The sequence below is a fragment of the Hydra vulgaris genome, chromosome 04, assembly GCF_038396675.1.
Source record: "Hydra vulgaris chromosome 04, alternate assembly HydraT2T_AEP".
Lineage (NCBI taxonomy): Eukaryota > Metazoa > Cnidaria > Hydrozoa > Anthoathecata > Hydridae > Hydra > Hydra vulgaris.
In genome coordinates, this window is record NC_088923.1 from 13730217 (window position 1) to 13751054 (window position 20838).

Sequence of the window (20838 nt, forward strand, 5' to 3'; positions counted from 1 at the left end):
CACTGACTATTCTTTCATGTGCTTTCGTTTAGCACCACTTCACTCTATTGCCTTTCTCTTTGTTCTATATCGCTCTGCTTCATCTCAAGACTGCACTCTTTTTGATGTTATTTCTGATCATATTGACCAAGTCCTCTCTCTTTATCCATCAGCTAATATAGTTGTTGTCGGTGACTTTAATGCTCACCACTCTGAATGGCTTGGCTCTAGTGCAGGGGCGTGGTGGCTCTAAAAAGCCCATGCGGGATTTTTATTAAAAGGCCTATATATGCGGGATTTTACCATATATGCTTTATGTAAAGGCCCATACGAAAATATATATATATATATATATATATATATATATATATATATATATATATATATATATATATATATATATATATATATATATATAATAACTGACCTTATTCTAATAAATCCTTAATAAAAATCAACAAGTTGTGATAATACTATTTGTAATTAATAATATTGTTTGTAATACTTCAAAATAAAAAATGGTAACAACACGATGCAGCGACCACGTTTTTGTTTTGATTTTCTTAAAACACAACTTTACCGCAAGCAAATACAATTAGTATTATTGTTCGAAGAACATAGCTTAACACAAAATTAAAAATCAAAGATTTTAATTTTTTTATTACTATATAATGATATTTATTTTATTGTACAATAATATAAATTTTTTTTAATTATATATAATTTTTTTTCTAAAATAAATATTGAAAATCTTGAAAATTAAAAAATTCTTTTTATTTTATGAGAAAATTCTTTTTAGTTTATGCTCTTGGTTTAATTCGGTGTTTTAACTTTTTTTAACATTTTAGGATAAACTCGCAACAGCTTAAATGCCCTCTCTAAAAATGGTGCTGTTATTGACATAGTTTAAACATAAAAGTTTTTATAATGTAGTTTCATTTAGCAGTTCATCATTCTTTTTTAAATCTGTCTGAGGACAGGATATTACAGAGTGATTTCTTTATCTACATACAATAATATAAACCGTATAAAAATAAAAAACTTTATTTATTATTAAAGAAGTTTATATCAGTTTCGAAAGTTTACAAAAATGCAAAAGATGAGTTCGATCCTTATTTATATAAAACTTAATTTAAAATTTAACACCAAAATATTTTTCTTAAATGAATTAAAACGCAATAAAATTACTTTTTAGTAATTGTATTGCGATATAATTCATTTAAGAAAAATGTTTTGGGGTTAAATTTTTAAATTAAGTTAATTTAAGTCCAACAATAATAATAGCTATTATTATTGTTGGGTCTGCGGACTTTCTTAAATTTATTTTGTCAACATTACGATCGTTAAAAACCGTTTATGGGTTCATTATTTTTCTCATAAAAAAAATATCATAATACATTTTAAAACATCTACTTTGTTTTCAGAGCAATATTATTATTATGCAAAATACTAATAAATTGCGCTCAAAGTTGAAATCAAGTTAAAAAATCAAGTGATTAATAAAATTTAATTTGTGCTAACATAAATATTTTAAATGATTCTAGAATTTCTTTAAAATGAAGAAAAAATTAAAATTTGCCAAAAGGCCCATATTTAGATGAAAAGTGAAAAGCCCATGCGCACGCCTGCTTCTGGGGCCACCACGCCTCTGCTCTAGTATCAGTGATTCTGCAGGCATTAAAGCCCACAACTTTTGCCTTTCTCAATCCCTTACTCAAATAGTCAACTTTCCAACTCGCTTTCCTGACAACCCAAATCATTTACCTTCTCTACTCGACTTATGTCTTGTTTCTGATCCTAGTCAGTGCTCAGTTTCTCCACATTCACCCTTAGGTGCTTCCGATCACAGTTTGATCTCTCTAAAACTAATATCTCATTCTTCTTCATCACCTGAATCCCCCTATTATCAAACCTCTTACAACTACAATAAAGCTGACTGGGATTCTTTCCGTGATTTTCTTCGTGATGGCCCTTGGGTAGAAATCTTTTGTCTTCCTGTCGACAAATGTGCTTCTCTCATAACTTTGTGGATTCAGGTTGGCATGGAATCCTTTGTTCCAACTCGACGATTCCAGATTAAGCCTCACTCCTCCATGAGTTTTCTTCACACCGTGCTGCTGCAGACGTCTGTTTATTACTGCTAGAAACAATTGTAAAAAAGTTTTGTCTAACGCCAAAGCCTGCTATTCTCAGGTCATGAAATCTCGTATCTTATCTCAAAAATTAGGCTCTTGTGGCTTTTGGAGAATCTTTAATAGTATCAATAATAAGGGAAAATCTTTAATTCCACCTCTCTTATATGGTTCAGACTTTGTCATCTCACCTAAAGACAAAGCTGAATTGTTTGCTAAAAACTTTTCATCAATATCATCTCTTGATTCCACTAGTTGTGTTCTACCTGATATTGCCAACAAACAGGTTAATCCATTGCTTGACATTCATATCACTCCAGCTTCTGTATTTAAAGTGATTTCCTGCCTGCAGATCTTTTTTCAGCTTGTGACTCGGATAACATATCTGTAATTGCAGAAGTGTTCTCCGGAGCTCTATACTCTCAAAACTATTCAACTAGTGCTTATCAGAGTCTTGTTTTCCAGCCTGCTGGAAAGCGGCATCTGTTATCCCTATCTTCAAAAATTCTGGAAAGCGATCTGATTCATCTAACTACCATCCCATAAGTCTTCTTCCTATCATAAGCAAGGTTTTTGAATCTTTAATTAACAAACACTTAATTTCTCATCTTGAATCTAATAACTTACTTTCTGATCATCAATATGGATTTTGATTTTCTCATTCTACAGCTGATTTGCTAACAGTAATAACTGATAAGTTTTATCGTGCATTAGATAAAAGTGGAGAGGCTAAGAACATCGCTCTTGACATTTCAAAACCTTTTGATAAAGTTTGGCATGCTGGTCTTCTCCATAAGCTTTCTTCTTATAGTGTATCTGGCAACATCTTTAAGATTATTGAATCCTTCCTTTCCAATCGTAGTATAAAAGTTGTCCTCGATGGACAGCACTCTCCTTCTTATTCTGTAAGTTCAGGGGTTCCTCAAGGTTCTATCCTTGGCCCTATACTCTTTTTAATTTACATTAACGATATTCCAGATAATCTCACATCTAAGCTGGCATTGTTTGCTGATGATACTACCATTTACTTTTGTCGTGATAAGAAGCCAGCACTCTCTGATTGCTAGGAGGGGGCATTTGAGCTTGAAAAGGATCTCACTTCTGCTACAGTTTGGGGCTCACAGTGGCTGGTGAACTTAAATTCAGATAAAACTCAATTTTTTCAGCCAATCGTTATTGCAATAATTTAGATCTTCCTATATTTATGAATGGTGATGTACTCAATGAGTCATCTACTCTTCATCTTCTAAAATTAACTCTTACTTCCAATCTTTCTTGGAAACCATATATCAAATCAGTTGCAAAATTAGCATCTGCTAAGGTTGCATCTCTTTATCGAGCTCGTCACTTACTTACTTCGGATTCTGTTCTCTATCTCTATAAATCTCAAATCCGGCCTTGTATGGAATACTGTTGCCATATCTGTAATGGATCTTCTAATGATGCTCTTTCTCTCTTAGACAAGGTGCAAAAACGCATTGTAAACATAGTTGGACCTGCTCTTGCAGCCAACCTCCAATTATTATCACATCCTCGTAATGTTGCTTCTATTTCTCTTTTCTACAAATACTATAATAGGCACTGCTCTAAAGAGCTAGCGTCTCTTGTGCCATCTACTAAAATTCAGTCTCGTGTTACTCGTCATTCAATTAAGTGTCATCCTTTTTTGTGACTGTTCCTAAGTGCTCTAAAAACGCTTATTCATCTAGTTTTTTTCCTAGAACATCAGCTCTTTGGAAATCGCTTCCTTCATCTTGCTTTCCTGATTCATATAATTTGCAATCCTTTAAGTCATCTGTTAATCATTATCTTGCTCTACAATCTTCATCTTTTCTCTTCCAGTAACTTCCAACTTTAATTAGTGGCTGCTTGCAGCCTCATTGAAAGCGAAGATGTTTAAAAAAAAATGTATATATATATATATACATAAAAATTAGTAAATAACACTTATCTAACTTTTTTCTTCAACTTAAGGTTTCCCCATTGCTTGATCATCAGGAAGAGTTACAAAATCTCAAAAAAATTCAATTTATAGAAAAAAATATTTTACAGGACGTTATAAATTATAATGACTAAAAATAAAAATAAATTTTTTTTTAATTACTATGTTTTTTTGGTTAACAGGAAGTTACAGAAAGTAATTATTAAATAAATTTCTTTGGAATGGGGATAATTTAATTTGGTCATTTGTTTTTATAATTTTTTAAAAGGTATTCATTTTCATGCCTACATTTAGAAATTAATTCAGATTTTGGTTGCCACTTTGTATAGCACCTCGCATTTGGTGGTTTCAGCCAGACTTTACCGATAATTTGAAATCTCTCTATCGTCTCATTTTGCGCAGGAATATTCTCTTTTCCTAATCCTTTCACACTAATGGTTTAACTGTTTATTTTGTCCATCGGTCTTGCACCATTTTTGTCAACTGAGACATTATACCAATATAGTGCTTCCGGTATTGACATTTTCAATCGTTCTGCTATTTTCTTGATCGTACGGTGGTTTCTTTCCACAATTCCATTTCCTTGAGGATAATAAGCGGCTCTAAATCTAATTTGTACTCCCCAACTATCAAGGAAACTCTTTATCTCTTTAGTTTTAAATGTCGGCTCATTGTCAGTCAATATTTCAGACGGTGCTTCATGTTCACAAAAAATAAGACGGAGTATTTGGACTATGGCAAGACTTCCGTATGAGCTTGATAATTGTTGCTACAACGCGTATTTTGAAGGTCCGCAATCAATTAGACTCAAAAACTTGTCAGTGCCATAATGCGTGATGTCCTTGGCCAATCTCTCCGAGTTTCCTACAACATCCAATTTTACTTTTTTCCAACATATTGGCGCTGGATCTATTGACTGGCATGGTTTGCAACTTTTTATCACATTTCGAACATCGTTTTCAGTAGCAGTCGAAATTTTTTTACAAACAAAGTTTAACGTTTGATTCACTCCAAAATGTCCAGTTCTTTGGTGTATATAGGAAGTAGATTCAGACTTCGTAGCTGCGATTCCCATACAACTATTCCGACACTCTGGCACAGTCAGTTTGTTGAGCCATCTGCTGCGAACTCTTGTTAATGCGTCAGCCAAATTATCTTTAGAAGGAATGAGTTTCACCTCAACGCTAACATTGTATTCTTCAACTAGCTGTTGCAACACTCTCAGTCTTCTTCGAATCAGCATTTCACCCGTCGCTTTTGATCTCAACCTGAATTTGCCTGTAAGGGTTTCAGAAACCCAGTGGAATACTGTCAGGGAATCGGTAAAAACAGTCATTTTCTTCAGCTTCCACATCAAAGCCATATTCATCACAGCGACTATTTCTGCCATGTTTATATGAATATCAGACGTTTCTTTTTGCAGCTATGTTGCATCCTCCACATTAGTTTCCCCAACTTGAATAAGAGTACCAATCGCTAAAGAACTGGCATCAACCCACACTTTCTCCTCATCACCACACACAGCCCAATCACCACAAGCAGGCTCGCAACGTTCCACCTCAGCAAATAATTTCATCGTCCCAACCCTGCGTCAGACTGAGAGCTTTCCTCTTCAAGAGACTACAAATCACTCGCAGCCAACCACACACGGGTAAATGTCCTACCAACTGTCCACAGATTGAAAACACAACTCTCCTGATTAACTTTTGCGAGATAGCATCAAATCGATTCCCTCTCGACCATATCAGTTTGTTACCAACCTTGCGCACACACAATCCTAACTCACGAACTCCATTATCACCAATCTGCTCAGCTTCTTTACTTTCTAAACCATATTTTAAAAAATGCCTCTTGATATAATCAAGACTCATCGCACTTTTGTCTACGAAAATGTTGTCTACATAAGCGGACATTCCACTCTTCACTAATTCGTCTTGATCAATGACGGATCTCACAACGGATTTCATGATCATTGGCACAACATTCAATCCGAAACCAAGTCGTTTCAAACAATACCTTTTATTTCGAAACACCATTGTTTGGAAGGGCCAAGGAGATTTATCAGTTTTTAGTTGAAGATAAGCCTTGAGTAAATCAATAATTTCTGGTTTGTTACCCATTCTTCTCCATTCTCTAAGCTTTTCGACACACACATCTGCATTTCTCGTGTATGTCTCAATGAAATCGGTAGCTTCTCTCAAGTCCAGAACAGGTCGGATTTTGTTGTCTTTGTTTCTCTGAATGACAGCCATTAAAGGAATCTGCCCTTTGGGCGGCCCCAATTCATTTTCGTCATACTCTAACAGCCACTTCCGATCAATCCAATCCTGTAGTTTGTTTTCATAGTCTGCTCTAGCGTGTTGTGGAATCCCGTACTATTCCACTTTATTGTGCAATCGGTTGGGGCTTTCTCCATCTCTCCATTTCCATTTAACTCTCCATTCAACACCATTAAAACTGCTTCATGATATTTCTTTTTTATTTCGATTTTCTTGACTTTGTCCTTGTTCAAAGCCGATGCTCCACAGTAACTCAATCCGAACTTCGCTTTTCCCAAAGGAGAAATGGATACTCTTGCTAGTAATTTAATGGAACTCATTCCGACCATCATATCAACTCCAAACGGTTGGAAGTCCACTAAAATAACTTCATCACGTGCTTTAATGCCATCAATCTCAAGAATCACGACCGCTGACCCAGTGCACTGATGAACCTTTCCTTCAAACGTTACTACCTTTTGAGAGTTTGAGTACCTACATTGACTTTTGGGCAGGAATTTTTTATTTTAAATCGTCTTCGAACATCCTGTGTCCACTAAAGATGCCGCAACCAAACCGTTAACTTTCAAACGAATAACAGATAATGCGCTCATTCCACCGTTGCTCAGGAGCGAGGTAGCGCAGATTCCTCGCTCCTGCAATCGTTTTCCTGCAGCTTCCAGCATTTCGATGCAATGTGTCCTTCCTCACCACAATTAAAACATCTAAAAGTCTTTGGTGACAAGTTCTTTGCAAGCAAACATTTCTTTGCAATGTGATTCAAACCTTTGCAGTTGTAACACACTAACGCGGTTTTGTAGCATGGCGTCTAGATACAGCGCCAACAACATCACTGTCAATCACATTTGCACAGTTCAAAGCAGCTCTCACTCTTGGTAACATTATATTAATCGGGTCCATTACGGCTTAAAATCTTGATGATAAGATTTCTGGCAAACCCACAACAAACGCCAAACGCACAGACTCCTCTGATAATTTAGCAAGATAGGCTAATCGTCTTAAATCAGCCAAAAACACGTCGGCTTTTTCTCTGTCGCATAAATTTCGTTTTGTAAACAGTTCATATGCAGTATAGGCATCTACAGAAAGCGCTGCTAATAACACACGCTTGACTTCCACTACATTTTTTTTATCTTCCACAGTTAAAGCATCGTACACTGCATAAGCAGCTTCTCTGAGAAGAATCGGAAACAGTAGTTCAAGCTTTAAGTTCTGAATTTCAGCAATCGCTTTCGTTCGTTGAATCCAAACAGCAGCATCCAAAGTGCCATCATACGTTTCAAACATATCAAACAATCTCATACTTGGTTCCATGCCCGGTTAGCTTGTAGTATTTTCTCGTAATCAACAAATCAATAAACAGATAAATTAAATCAATAAACGATAATCTTTTCTCCTAACTAAAACTCTGTTTTTACAATTTTTTCCTCAATATATATACTCTATGCTTTTCCTAAAATATCCTTCCAAACACCGTCATAAATTACCGCAAAAAGATATTTACAACTATTATTGGTAAAAACTATTAAAGCTATTATATCCCTAATGTCATTGAATGTTCGAGAATTTTCCTTAATTACATTAATTAAATAAAGATGATTCCTACAGATGTTCTACCAAGCTTACTATATCAGAAACAAAAACACTTATAGAGCTTTGTTTACATTGTTGCTATTTTTTGTGGAACAACGAGATCCATGATTTCATTCATGGTTGTATTTCACAACCATGAATGAAATCATGGTTGTGAAATACAACCATGTACATCACAACCACATTGTACATCACCAAGAAAATGCCTTCAAAATTGCAAAGACATTAAATCCTCCTCTCGACTTAAAATCTTTTATAAGATACGTCAATGATAGCCATGCTGGATTTTCAAACATCCGAGTAGCAGAGAAATTCAAAATAATCTTAAATAAACAACACCCTGTTATACAATACACAATTGAGACAGAAAACCATAACAAAACTCTGGATTTCCTCGAAATAACAATAATAAATAACAGCAAAGGTAAGTATGAGTTTAAAGTCAACAGAAAAGAAGCCATTACAAATATTCAAATGAAACCGCACTCGAATCATGACCCCAAAATTTTATGCGCAACATTCAAAGGTTATGTTCATAGGGCATACTCCATATGCAATGTTACACATTTAAAAAATGAGATAAACTTTCTTATTCAAGTTTTAAATGAAAATGGGTACACCAAAAGCCAACTAAAAAGTATTGCAAATCAAATTAGGAAAAAACGGTCCGTAAAGAACAATAGAATTCAATCAGAGAACAATGCTTTCCCAACAGTATCATTACCGTGGATACCTTCACTATCACCAAAGTTAAGGAAAATATTTAGAAATGTTGGCTATAGAGTAGTTTTTAAATCAAATCCTAATTTAAGAACAATATTAACATGTAAAAACAAATCTAAAATGCCCCTAAATAGCCAGCCTGGTACATATTTATTTGAATGCAATTGGTCAAAAAAATAGTTAGGAGAAACAAAATTACAAATAAGAACAAGAATTCAACAACACCAAAAAAGTTTAAATGATGGCAAACATTACACAGGTCAACAAAAAATATTTTTTTTCTGGTGCCGAGCAAACAATTTGTTTTTTGTATAGCATTTCTCATTTTGATTTCAAATATGCAACTCTTTTTTTACCATCAGGTCAAGTTGTAAAGATATTTGGGTTCAAATCTTAAGTATTTAGGGTAAAGTCCCTAATATAGTCGAAAAAAAAGTTATTCAAAAGTATGTCAACCTGGGTCTCAAAAGAAGCGTAGTTTCATAGAGATTTTAAAAATTTTATTCATTTGTATTAAAATAAGTATTTTGTGTATTTTTGGTGAATAACATTCTGTTGACTTTTTTTTAAGAGTCTTTAGCATTTTTTAACATAATTTTTTTGTCAATAAATTTTAAGGCAAAATATTTATGTTTACTAAAATCTCTATGAAAATACACTTCTTTTGAGACCCAGGTTGACATACTTTTGAATAACTTTTTTTTCGACAATATTAGGGACTTTACCCTAAATACTTAAGATTTGAACCTAAATATCTTTACAACTTGACCTGATGGTAAAAAAAGAGTTACATATTTGAAATCAAAATGAGAAATGCTATACAAAAAACAAATTATTTGCTCGGCACCAGAAAAAAATTTTTTTTTTGTTGACCTGTGTTGACTGATAATTATCAGTCAGCAATTGCAACGCATAGCAAAGTTTGCTCTGAAAAAATAAATTGGAAGAAAATTAAAACTCTTAAAGTTGAAACAAAAAAATTCGACCGTAGTACGAGAAGCACTCAAATACAGAGGCACCAATGTTTCCCATCGAATGACGTATCAAATCTCGATTATAGGCAATTAGTAAAAATTAAATTTTGGACTCCATATTTTATATTCTTGCGTAACAAAAAAAGAAGCCATTCAACTGCTGACGTCAGTTAAAAAAAATTTTATTAAACTGCTTTATAACATTCAAAAAAAATTTTGCAATATTTTACGAGCTGATGATGCAATCCATAACCCAGTGATAATTTCGCAAAATAAATTATTATTTGTATTAAGAGAGTTCGATTGTTTGATTTTTTCTTATAAATATATATGTGTATATATATATAAAGATATACAAAAATATATATATATATATATATATATATATATATATATATATATATATATATATACATATATATATATATATATATATATATATATATATATATATATATATATATATATATATATATATATATATATATATATATATATATATATATATATATATATATATAAATATATATATATATATATAATAAATATATCCATTATATTAAATTTGGATGTAATTTCAAAAAGATGTCGAGTTTCTTAAATAAATGATAAAGATTTTTGTTGGTATATTAGAAGCCTATTTGCTAAAATTATTAAGAATAAGTAAATTAGTTTTAAAAGTTTGATAAAAAACTTATACACAATTAAATACAAATACTTGGCAAAACCAAATTTTAGTATTTCCTTTGCCATTTTTTAAAACAAAAAACTTGCAATTATTCTAACATTTAAATACATAATAGAAAACTGTATATAAATTATTGGCAAAACTCATGATTTTTTCAATTTTAAAAATCTGACTGAAAACTTTATTTTTGTATATAAATGTAGAAAAAACTCAAAAACTTGGAGATGCTCAAATATGATCTTTAAATGGTAATGTTGATTATGATCTTTATATGATAAGGTTTGGTTTTTTAATAGTAAAAGTAGAATAAAATTTATTGAGTGTTAGGTTTTACGATTAAGATCAAACTATTATGTTGTGACTAGAAACAACTTGTCTTTTTTTTTGTTAAAATCTAATTACTTATTACATATAAATAACAATAATAATATTAATAATAATAATAATAATAATAATAATAATATATATATATATATATATATATATATATATATATGTATATATATGTATACACTGTATATTTATATATGTATATATGTATATATATATATATATATATATATATATATATATATATATATATATATATATATATATATAATATATATATATGTATATATATATATATATATATATATATATATATATATATATATATATATATATAAATATATATATATATATGTATATATATATACCGCCACTGTATATAAATATATATATATATATATATATATATATATATATATATATATATATATATATATATATATATATATATTTGTATACAGTGGCGGATCCAGCACTATTAGATCTTTAAGACAGTTAACTTCTAGACATGGAGCTAACTCTAAACATATATATATTTATACTTATGTCAAACAACTATTCTCAAGTAGACTTATACTCATTGATAATTTTTAAGTTTCATAGTATTAACTATTAGCGTTCAAAAATTATGACCATATAAACTTTTAACCCACCTCAATTTGAGGGGGTTGTAATTTTTTTATAGTCATAACTTTTGAACGCTAAGAGATAATACTATGAAACTAAAACATTATCAATGAAAATAAGTCTAGTTGAGAATAGTACAAAAAATATTTCATTAACTTGTTGCTCTCACGTTTGGGGCATGTGTAGCAAAAATTTTGGAGCTGTTTTGTTCCCAGCCTCCAATCATCACAATTTTTTGCAAATATAAATATATATATACATATATATATATATATATATATATATATACATATATGTATATATATATATATATATATATATATATATATATATATATATATATATATATATATATAATCTATGTATATATATATAATCTATGTATATATATATATATATATATATATATATATATATATATATATATATATATATATATATATATATATATATATAATCTATGTATATATATATATATATATATATATATCTATATATATATATATATATATATATATATATATATATATATATATATATATATATATATATATATATATATATATATATATAATCTATGTATATATATATAATCTATATATATATATATATATATATATATATATATATATATATATATATATATATATATATATATATATATATATATATATATCTATAATCTATGTATATAAATATATATATATATATATATATATATATATATATATATATATATATATATATATATATATATATACATATATATATATATATATATATATATATATATATATATATATATATATATATATATATATATATATATAATAAAAATTTATTTATGCATATGTATTATTCATATATATGCATTACACATATATATATATAGAAATAATATATCTACATAATATTAATATATTTAATTACTTATTGCATAATAATAATAGTTCGATTAGCCTTTGCATTTGTATAAACTAACTTGATTTAATCTTTATTATATTCTTTGTTTTATATTCTATAAATCTTATTTATATAATTTTTTTGTACTTTACAGAGACCATGCCCAAGAATGCCAAGAATGAACTAGAAAATTGCATTAGAGATATCCTGAAAAGAGCATTGTATAGAAAAGGCATCGGTAACCGTGAAAAGCGAACCACGACACCAGTTTTTATGGAATTTTTTAGATATTATTATAAATTTATGTAGTTTGAAGATGTATGATGTATTTGTATGATGTATTATGTATTATACGTAAATATATTTATCTAGTTTAAAAAATCTTTTAATCTTGTGTAAACTTTTAATTTTGTAATTTATTTGTTTTAATTAGTAAGGCACACTGGTTGCCGTTTCTGTTAAGATTACTGAAGGTTAAATTTTTGTCCTCATTACCCTACAATTTATGTGATTGCTAAAATATGCTTATTGCATAACAAATGTGTTTTGAACGTTCAAAATATGTTAACAACATTTTTTGAACGTTTAAAAGACGTATTTTCTAGACCATTTTTTCATAACTACATCTAAACGGAAAGTCTTATTAAAGTATTTTTACGACGTCTTTAGAACATCCTAAAAGTGCTTTTTTAAGCATCTAATCTAGAATTAGTTTAGAATACGTCCAAGGCGTCCCGTATGACCTTTCATTGTAGGTTTTTTGTATGCTCCCCAGCTCGCTAAGTAATTTGTATTTTTAAAAATTCGTTTTCTAAGCAAGTCGCTTTATCTTTCAATTTCCACCAATAAATAAAAAAAATATGATCAAAACATTTACTAACCAAAAAGATATGCTAGTAAATTAAATACACAGCAAAGCAAGTGTTTACTGCTGATAAAGTAATTCTGTTAAAAAAAAAAAAAGACTCTTCAGACATTAATTATGGACTGACTCATAAAATCTTATGCAAGCCGGCTTATGCGTTTTCATAAGCGTTTCTTATTGCAGCATACTTGTTACAAGAGCTTACTTGATACAAGCGTTACTAATTTCATTTTATTTGCTACAAGAAGTTTTTTTGTATTATTATAACAAAAACAAAAAAAGTATTTCTAAAAAGCTTTATAACTTACCTTCATAAGCAAATTAGTATGCGTTTTAAATGCAGGAAAATAATTTTTCAGTTGTTGTGAAGTAAATGCTCCATTGAATAACTTTCTTTGCCAATGATGGTCTTCGTAATTTGAAGTAAGCATGCTGTTTCCGATTATTGGTGACATAATTCTAATTTCAGTAGATCTTTGAAAATGTTTGCCATCTGCTAATATCTTTTTAATAAATTCTGGAGCAACAAGATAAACATACCTGGGGACTGTGAGTAAATTTGAAAAATAAAAATATTTAAAAGGGTTTTTTTCAAATAAAACTTCTTATAAACTTATAAATAAATTTTGAAATTATTGTCTATTGTTGAAATTTTAAAGTTTTTTGTTAATTCTGTTAAACCAATTAAATGATTTTTTATTAAAACAAGACATTATAAAAGACAATATAAAACCAAAAGAATTTAGAGGATATTATTAAATACAGAAGTAAACACAGTATAATTTGCTAAATAAGGGTAAAAATAGTAAGTAAATATAATTTAATGTAAATAAGTTAGATATTAATGAATATACATAAATCCAAATACAGAAGATAAAGACATACTGGTCTAAATGCTTTCTATCATCTAAAAAGACCATAAATCAAATGTTAATAATTTTGCAACACATTTACTATAGTTTCCTTTAAATACCAAATATGCTGGAAAATAAAAAGAGTTAATCAGATTTTATCTATGATATTGTCCAGACGAACAATTTTCTACAAAAAAAAAATTTCAAAAGCACATACTTTAGACAAAAGATAGGTCTTACATTTCATCGTGCACACACAGTTTTTAATAGAAAAAATCTTGCTAATTCATATAATCATTCCTGACGTATTTCTTACTTTTAATAACTGGTCTGTTAGGCGCGTATTTTTAAATTAAATCATAACAGACACTAGTCAAATAATTAATGAACTAGTAATTAATATTAGGTGATTTGATAATGAATAAAACAAGAATTCATAACATGTATAAAAATTAAGTATGTCACTTAACTGGAACAATTTATGTTCCAGTTTAGTGTCACACTTTAATAACGTTTAATTATTTTTATTTTTAGATTCAGTATTTACCGCCTTGGTGTCACATATTAGAACGAAAAGTTTGTTTAATAATCTAAATTTAAAATTAACTTTGTGTAACACATTAAAAATAGAGTTAGAGTTGCTTTTTTCTTTTACTTGCGATGGTACAAACAAAGTTTAGACTTGCACGAAATAAAGTGCTATAATGATATTACTTATCAATACTCTTACCATTAAAATGTAAGCTCCGTTTTAGTTCCAAATAATATAAGATATACAATGGAATCAAGTTTACTTTACTAACAAGTGTTGTAGAATGATTTTTAAACACTGGATCTGCTAATTAATGCTTTACCAACTGCTTTAGTACAGCTTTAACAATCTATACAGTACAGTTTAATAAACACCCTTATTTTTAGCTATTTTAGCTATCTACTTACTGATGATCTTTGCACGTTTTGATGAAATGTTTTTTTCATTACTTATACTAATTCCTTTTGAATTTTTACTGCAAAAATTAAAACTGCATCATCAAAGAATTGACTGTAATTTTTTTTAAAGTGACAGATTTTGCGCATCGGATGTAAAAGGCTCTCTCACAACACTGCATTAATCTTTGCACCCATTGAAAGAGTTCTGAAGTTCATCTATTAGTTTGTTTTACAGATTTTTAAATTTAGCAACTTTAAGCATTACGCCAATCAATTAAACTCAGCTGTTTATAATACTTGTCTTCTTATTTGTACTTTGTGTTGATTCAATCAAAAACCAGAGCCGGTGAAGGAGGTATAAAGTACTCATCCAGTACGGATCATTGTACATTAAATTCCTACCTAACGGTACCGATCACTTGACAAGTGCTTTTTCTGTCTAGGTGCCAAACGCTGTACTTGGGTACCGACCACTTTACATTTTAATTTTGCCGTATAATTGTTTTAAAAAAAGTAACACATTAGCAAAAGAATACAAAAAACATTTTTTTTCACTAGCTGTATATTATTAGTATTAGTTTAAACAAAATTTCAAAATCAAACGTTTAAAATTTAGTATTTATCTCTTCTTTTTTTATATGTTTTAACTTTTTGAGATCAAATTAATATTATAATTAAGATAAAAATTATTATATACTAACTCCAATTTATTTTTTATAACTATTTAAATAAATAGATAAAAAAATTTTATTATTTGACTAAATATAGGCTAAATATATGTCCAGAGTTCGTTTCGAATCTGGACATATATTTAGCCTATATTTAGTCGGATGATAAAATTAACTTTATCTATTTATTTAAATAGTTATGAAAAATAAATAAGTTTAAATTAAAAAAAATAAATACTCTCCTTACATGTTGCCTGAGTTATTACATGTTACCTGAGTTACATTTTATTAAATGTTACCTGAGTTAAGTATTTGATGCCTGGCCGGTAGGAAAAGCTGTACAGTGCTTTGCACCTAGACAGCAAGTATTGTACAGTGCTTGTCACCTTTCAGTACGGATTACTGTACAGTGAGCGCCGTTAAGTCAATCCTGCCTACTCAACCAGCGCAAGGGCGATGCAATTTATACAGTCGTATAGGGTGCTGGCTTAGTGGACATTTTTTTCTTATTTTTATTTAATTCATAGTTTTTATTCAAAAAAATAAACTTAAATATAATTGTTGGTGTTCATAATGTTTACAAGTACTGAGTTGTTAAATATTAGGGAGGCCAAAGTTTATATAATAGACTTTTAATTTTGTACATATTTGCTAAGCACTTCAGTGATAAATAGTTAGATAGAGGAGCAGTTGTTATTTAGTTTTTGCAAGAACAAGTTTGTGAGTTATATGTTTATTTAAATAGGGTTGTTTGCAAGTTAAATGTTTATTGTAATCGTAAATTAACACTAGAAGGCGCCAAATATTATACTATAAATTATGGATTTGTATGTATTTGTGTTGCACTTCAATTAAAAAATAATTACACAAAAAATTAGTAGCTAGTTAATTATTTGAAAATATAAGTTTGTGAGTCATCATCGAGGAAAAAAAAAACCTTCAAGTTTCTTTTATAGTAAACGCATATCATATATAGAGAGAGAAGACAATAATAAATAGTTTGGAAGAACAAGGTCAAAACGATAATTAGCATAAATTGCAGGTAAGATTTAATATAAGAGTGTATTTATTGATATCAAGTTAGTCAATAAAAACAAAATAATAGTAATTTAGAGGGCTAAATGATTGATGTTGTTCAAGCCTTAATAACTATTGTGTTCTATTTTTATAATATTTTTTTCCTAATGTTGGGGGTTGGGCGTACTTTTTATAAAAAGGCTGATGATGCAGTTTAATCTTTTTCTGTACTAGAACGCTTCAATTTACAACCAAGTAACAGTAGAAGTACGTCAACTTCGACATTTTTATCTAAGTTTTAACCTATTTTCTTCAAAAGTGCAGTATACAGTTTAGTTTTGAAACATTAGTTTTAACTCCTCATTTTATATTGAACATTTTCTTGATACTCAAGGATAAGCATTTTCTTGATATTCAAGGATAAGCATTTTCTTGATACTCAAGGATAAGCATTTTCTTGATAGTCAAGGATAAGCATTTTCTTGATACTCAAGGATAAGCATTTTGTGAAACAATTTTTTCTGAACATCGATTTTGGAAAAATCATGTATATTATTTAGGCAAAAAAATTTAAATGAGTTTAGTTGTCCTCCTTCCTTGAAAGTTAAAGTTTATTTTGTGAGAACTGCAGAAAGTTTTGTACTATCCTTTAATTTTTGACTACACTCCTGACGTATGTCGTAGAGAAAAAATGACACGTGAAGTTCGATTTGTCTATTCGATTTCAGGAGAAATAAAGGTTAGAAAACATTTTCTTGAATCTTTTCAGGTTTTAAATACATTTGGGCAAGGGTTGACAGCTTGCTTGTGAGTAGAGCTTTCAAATAAAGGAATATACTTACAAAAAATGCCTTGCGAAGGTTATGACAATAGATCAAACATGAAACAAAAGAATGTAGGCATACAAAAACGATTTTTTTGTTTCTTGTGGAAACTATTTACAAACCTTGTTGTCTATAATGCAGTGCTTCCCTGCACTGAAGCCGTAAATTTTTTCAGCAATATTCAAAAGGCTTACGCATTTTTTTCTGGATCAACCCATAAATGGAGTATATTAACTTATCATGTAAAAATTTTAAATATAAAAATCTAATTGAAACCTGTTGAGAGAGCAGGATAAACATTCTTAAACCTTTGCGAGACCACATTGATATGGCTTATTACGCTGTATATAAATCAACGTTAGACTTCAAGATTGATGTTTTTGGAATATGTAACGTAATTGGAATTGCCAAAAAAATAACAAATTTCAAATTCCTCTGCGGTTTGGTCACTTAGACACACTAATTAACACTAAGTTTGGAAAGTTTTTTAAAGAAAATGAGATTGGATTAAAGGCTGTATAGTGCTATTAGAGATGTAATGATGCAACTGGCCGAAAAAATGGATATTTATCCTCTGATGAATTTGTGGCCAGGTCGATAAAGATCAAAAAGCAATATAAAGATAACCTGTGAAGTCGGTAAAGGAGTCTTTCAAATTAAATTTCTTTTTTTGTAGTTTTAAACACTGCAACTAATTTGTTGTTAAAAAGATTTGAAAAAATGGAAAAACAAAGCAAACATATAACATGAAAAGGAAAAAAAATAATGTGAAACAAATGCAATTAAAAAAAAGTGCAAAAACCTGCATTCCACTTTGACAGCGAAGGACAAGAGCAAGGTCAATAGAAATAAGCAGTTTTGTGGAATTGCAATCTTAGCTCCAGTGTTACTGAACAATAACCTTAAAGCTACACTGTCTTATATTACAAAAACCCGTTTGATTGACATCATTCAATTGTTTATGTAGTATCGAAAATTTCGCTAACTCTTCCAGTATTAAAGGCCAGCGGAGAAAAGAGTGTTTCTAAATCATTAGAAGATTATTAAAAATTACCTTTGATAAACCTAATGACTATCTATGCGGATGGTCATATTAGAAATTAAACAATAGGTCTAAATACAATTGAAACCGATTCATTTTTAAAAGACTTCGCTAAGCTAAAGGCAAGAAAAGTTTGTTAGTAGTTATTTTTTATTTCATTGAATAGTTTTTTTTTGTCCATATAAATAGCACAAAATAATTTTGTTAATTTCTTTGATTAAAAATGTATTTTACAACGCTTAAGATTCTTAAGTTAATTTTTATGTAAAGTAGGTTAAATAAATAACAGGATATTATATTTTTATTGAATTTTAGGGGTTTTTTCATAATTTTGTCGTGAAAAGTTATCGCTTTACTTATATAACCAACTTTACTATTTTTTGATTGTTCATTTAAAGTGTTTTAAAATTAAAACAATTACATTAATAACACTTATCACATTATATAAAAACCTATAAAATTGTTAAACCCTCAAAATATGCATTTCAGAATTTTTGAAGAATATACTAATTTTCTGAAAGGAGACACCAAATCTTAATCTTGCATATACCAAAAAAATACTTGCACCGGCCCTTTAACAAACTTATAACTTTGAATAAAAGTGTTTACTTTTCTTCGCACAGATTTCTCCAAAAATTGTGGTATGGGGTCGTCCATAAAGTACGTACGCTCATAGGGGGAGGGGGGAGGTCTTCAAAAAGCGTACGAAAGCGTATGGGGGGTGGTGGGGTGGGAGGGTTTAATTCAAAAGAACGTACTTCGACTTTCTAATTTATCACAATTAACCAGCTAATTAGTAGAAAAGTTACACTCTGACTAAAGATTCTAGTTTGCCAACATAAAAAAATGTATGGTATATGGAGTAGAGGGTATAGTTTCCCTCTATGCACACACATGTATGGGCGCCCTCAGAATTTTTTGATGTTCCAGATAGGACCCTTTCACACATTGTGCAAACTCCTAAATTAAGTTTGTTTATACCTATGCTAAATGAGAATGCCTTGCAAAATATCGGGATGGCGGAGACCTGTGAACAAAAAACCCTAAACCTCTTGCCCTCCCTCACCCATTCGTGAGGGCACTAAAAAGGTCATAACTTTTGTAATTTGCAATGTTTTTCTACAAAAATTAAAATCTGTCGATAAATTTAAATTAAGTTTTAGATGCTAAAGTTGAAAATTTTGCTACATATTCCCCTCACGTTTGTGCAGGGAAGGGGGAGGCAAACGTTTTAGGGCTTTTTGTTTCCAGGCCTCCGCCGTCCTAAATTTTTGTAAGGCCACCTCATTTGGCATATAAACAAACTTAAATTTGGAGTTTGCACGTTGTGTGAAGGTGTTCTATCTGAAACATCAAAAAATCCTGCGGGGGGCTATGCACACATGCCACCCCTTAGATACTGGCCCTGAGTAAGGCCTATTTTTTGAGTCGACAAAAACAGGTTTTAGCAGGGCCGTGGTTGATGGGTCGAAATCCCCTTCAAAAAACGTGTCATTAGCGTCTCAAAATCTTCCAAATTTGACCGCTAGGTTTTGCTAAATCATAAGGCTTCTTAAATTAGCAAAAGAGAACAAAATTTTCTGTTTCCCCCTCCCCCTCCAATTAAGGGGTATAGGTAGCCTACCCTTGGCACTGGGTTTTAGCCATTGTTTTCAATATTACTGATCTCGCGTAAGACTCGTTTTTTACTTACTAAAGAGGGGTGCCTGAAAAAAACGTTCGCCTTAAGTATAGTTTATTTTTATTTGATTCGTTATTAAAACAAAAAAAAAGTTCAGTAGGATTTCTACGGGAATCGAACTTGGGCCTCTGCCGAACGTTATCTCCGCGTTAACCTCACGACTAAATACACACCTAGCTTCAAAAAATTCAAATTTATCTAAATTTAAATTTGCATATATATTTAAAGACGTTTTTTGAATGCGCAAACAAAGGGCTTTGGGGTCGTATAAAGTATCTAAGTTACCCTCCACCATTTTTCTTTTTAAACAAACTTTATTATTGAGAAAAAATTTGATTTAAATAAAAAGTAAAGGGAGGGGGGTATTTAAGAAACGTACGTACTTTTTAAGAGGGGGGTGGGGACATAAAAGTACGCATGGCAAAAGGGGGGAGGGGAGGTCAAACTTCAAAATTTTTGGCGTGCGTACTTTATAGACGACCCCTATTATCATTTTATGCCGTAATTGACAAACTTCAATGGTGCTTTCTTTAGCAGCATCCCATGTTCTAAAAATATAATCAAATTTTAAACAAAAAAGAAATATTTCTAATATCTGCTGTCTGACAAAGTTTTGAAAAAACCGTCAGTTGCTTATCAATTAAAGTCAGATACAATTCTAGGCTTTAAAATATTGGAAGAGCAACCGATTTCTCTAGTGAAATTATTCTCTGAAGTACTATAAATCTAAAGGATAGTTTATTTAAACATATACAAATTTTCAAATTTTTTGACGAAACTTAAAAGT

General features: G+C 29.9%; 1 protein-coding gene across 1 annotated transcript in view; it reads right to left on the bottom strand.

The window, feature by feature from the left end:
- LOC100204674 (cytochrome P450 3A30) overlaps positions 1–20838 on the bottom strand; it is a 56435-nt gene that overhangs the window by 24277 nt on the left and 11320 nt on the right. Inside the window, exon 2 of the mRNA XM_065795507.1 lies at positions 13344–13582. Within this exon, the coding sequence (XP_065651579.1) occupies positions 13344–13582 (239 nt within the window). The remainder of the gene's footprint in view (positions 1–13343; positions 13583–20838) is intronic.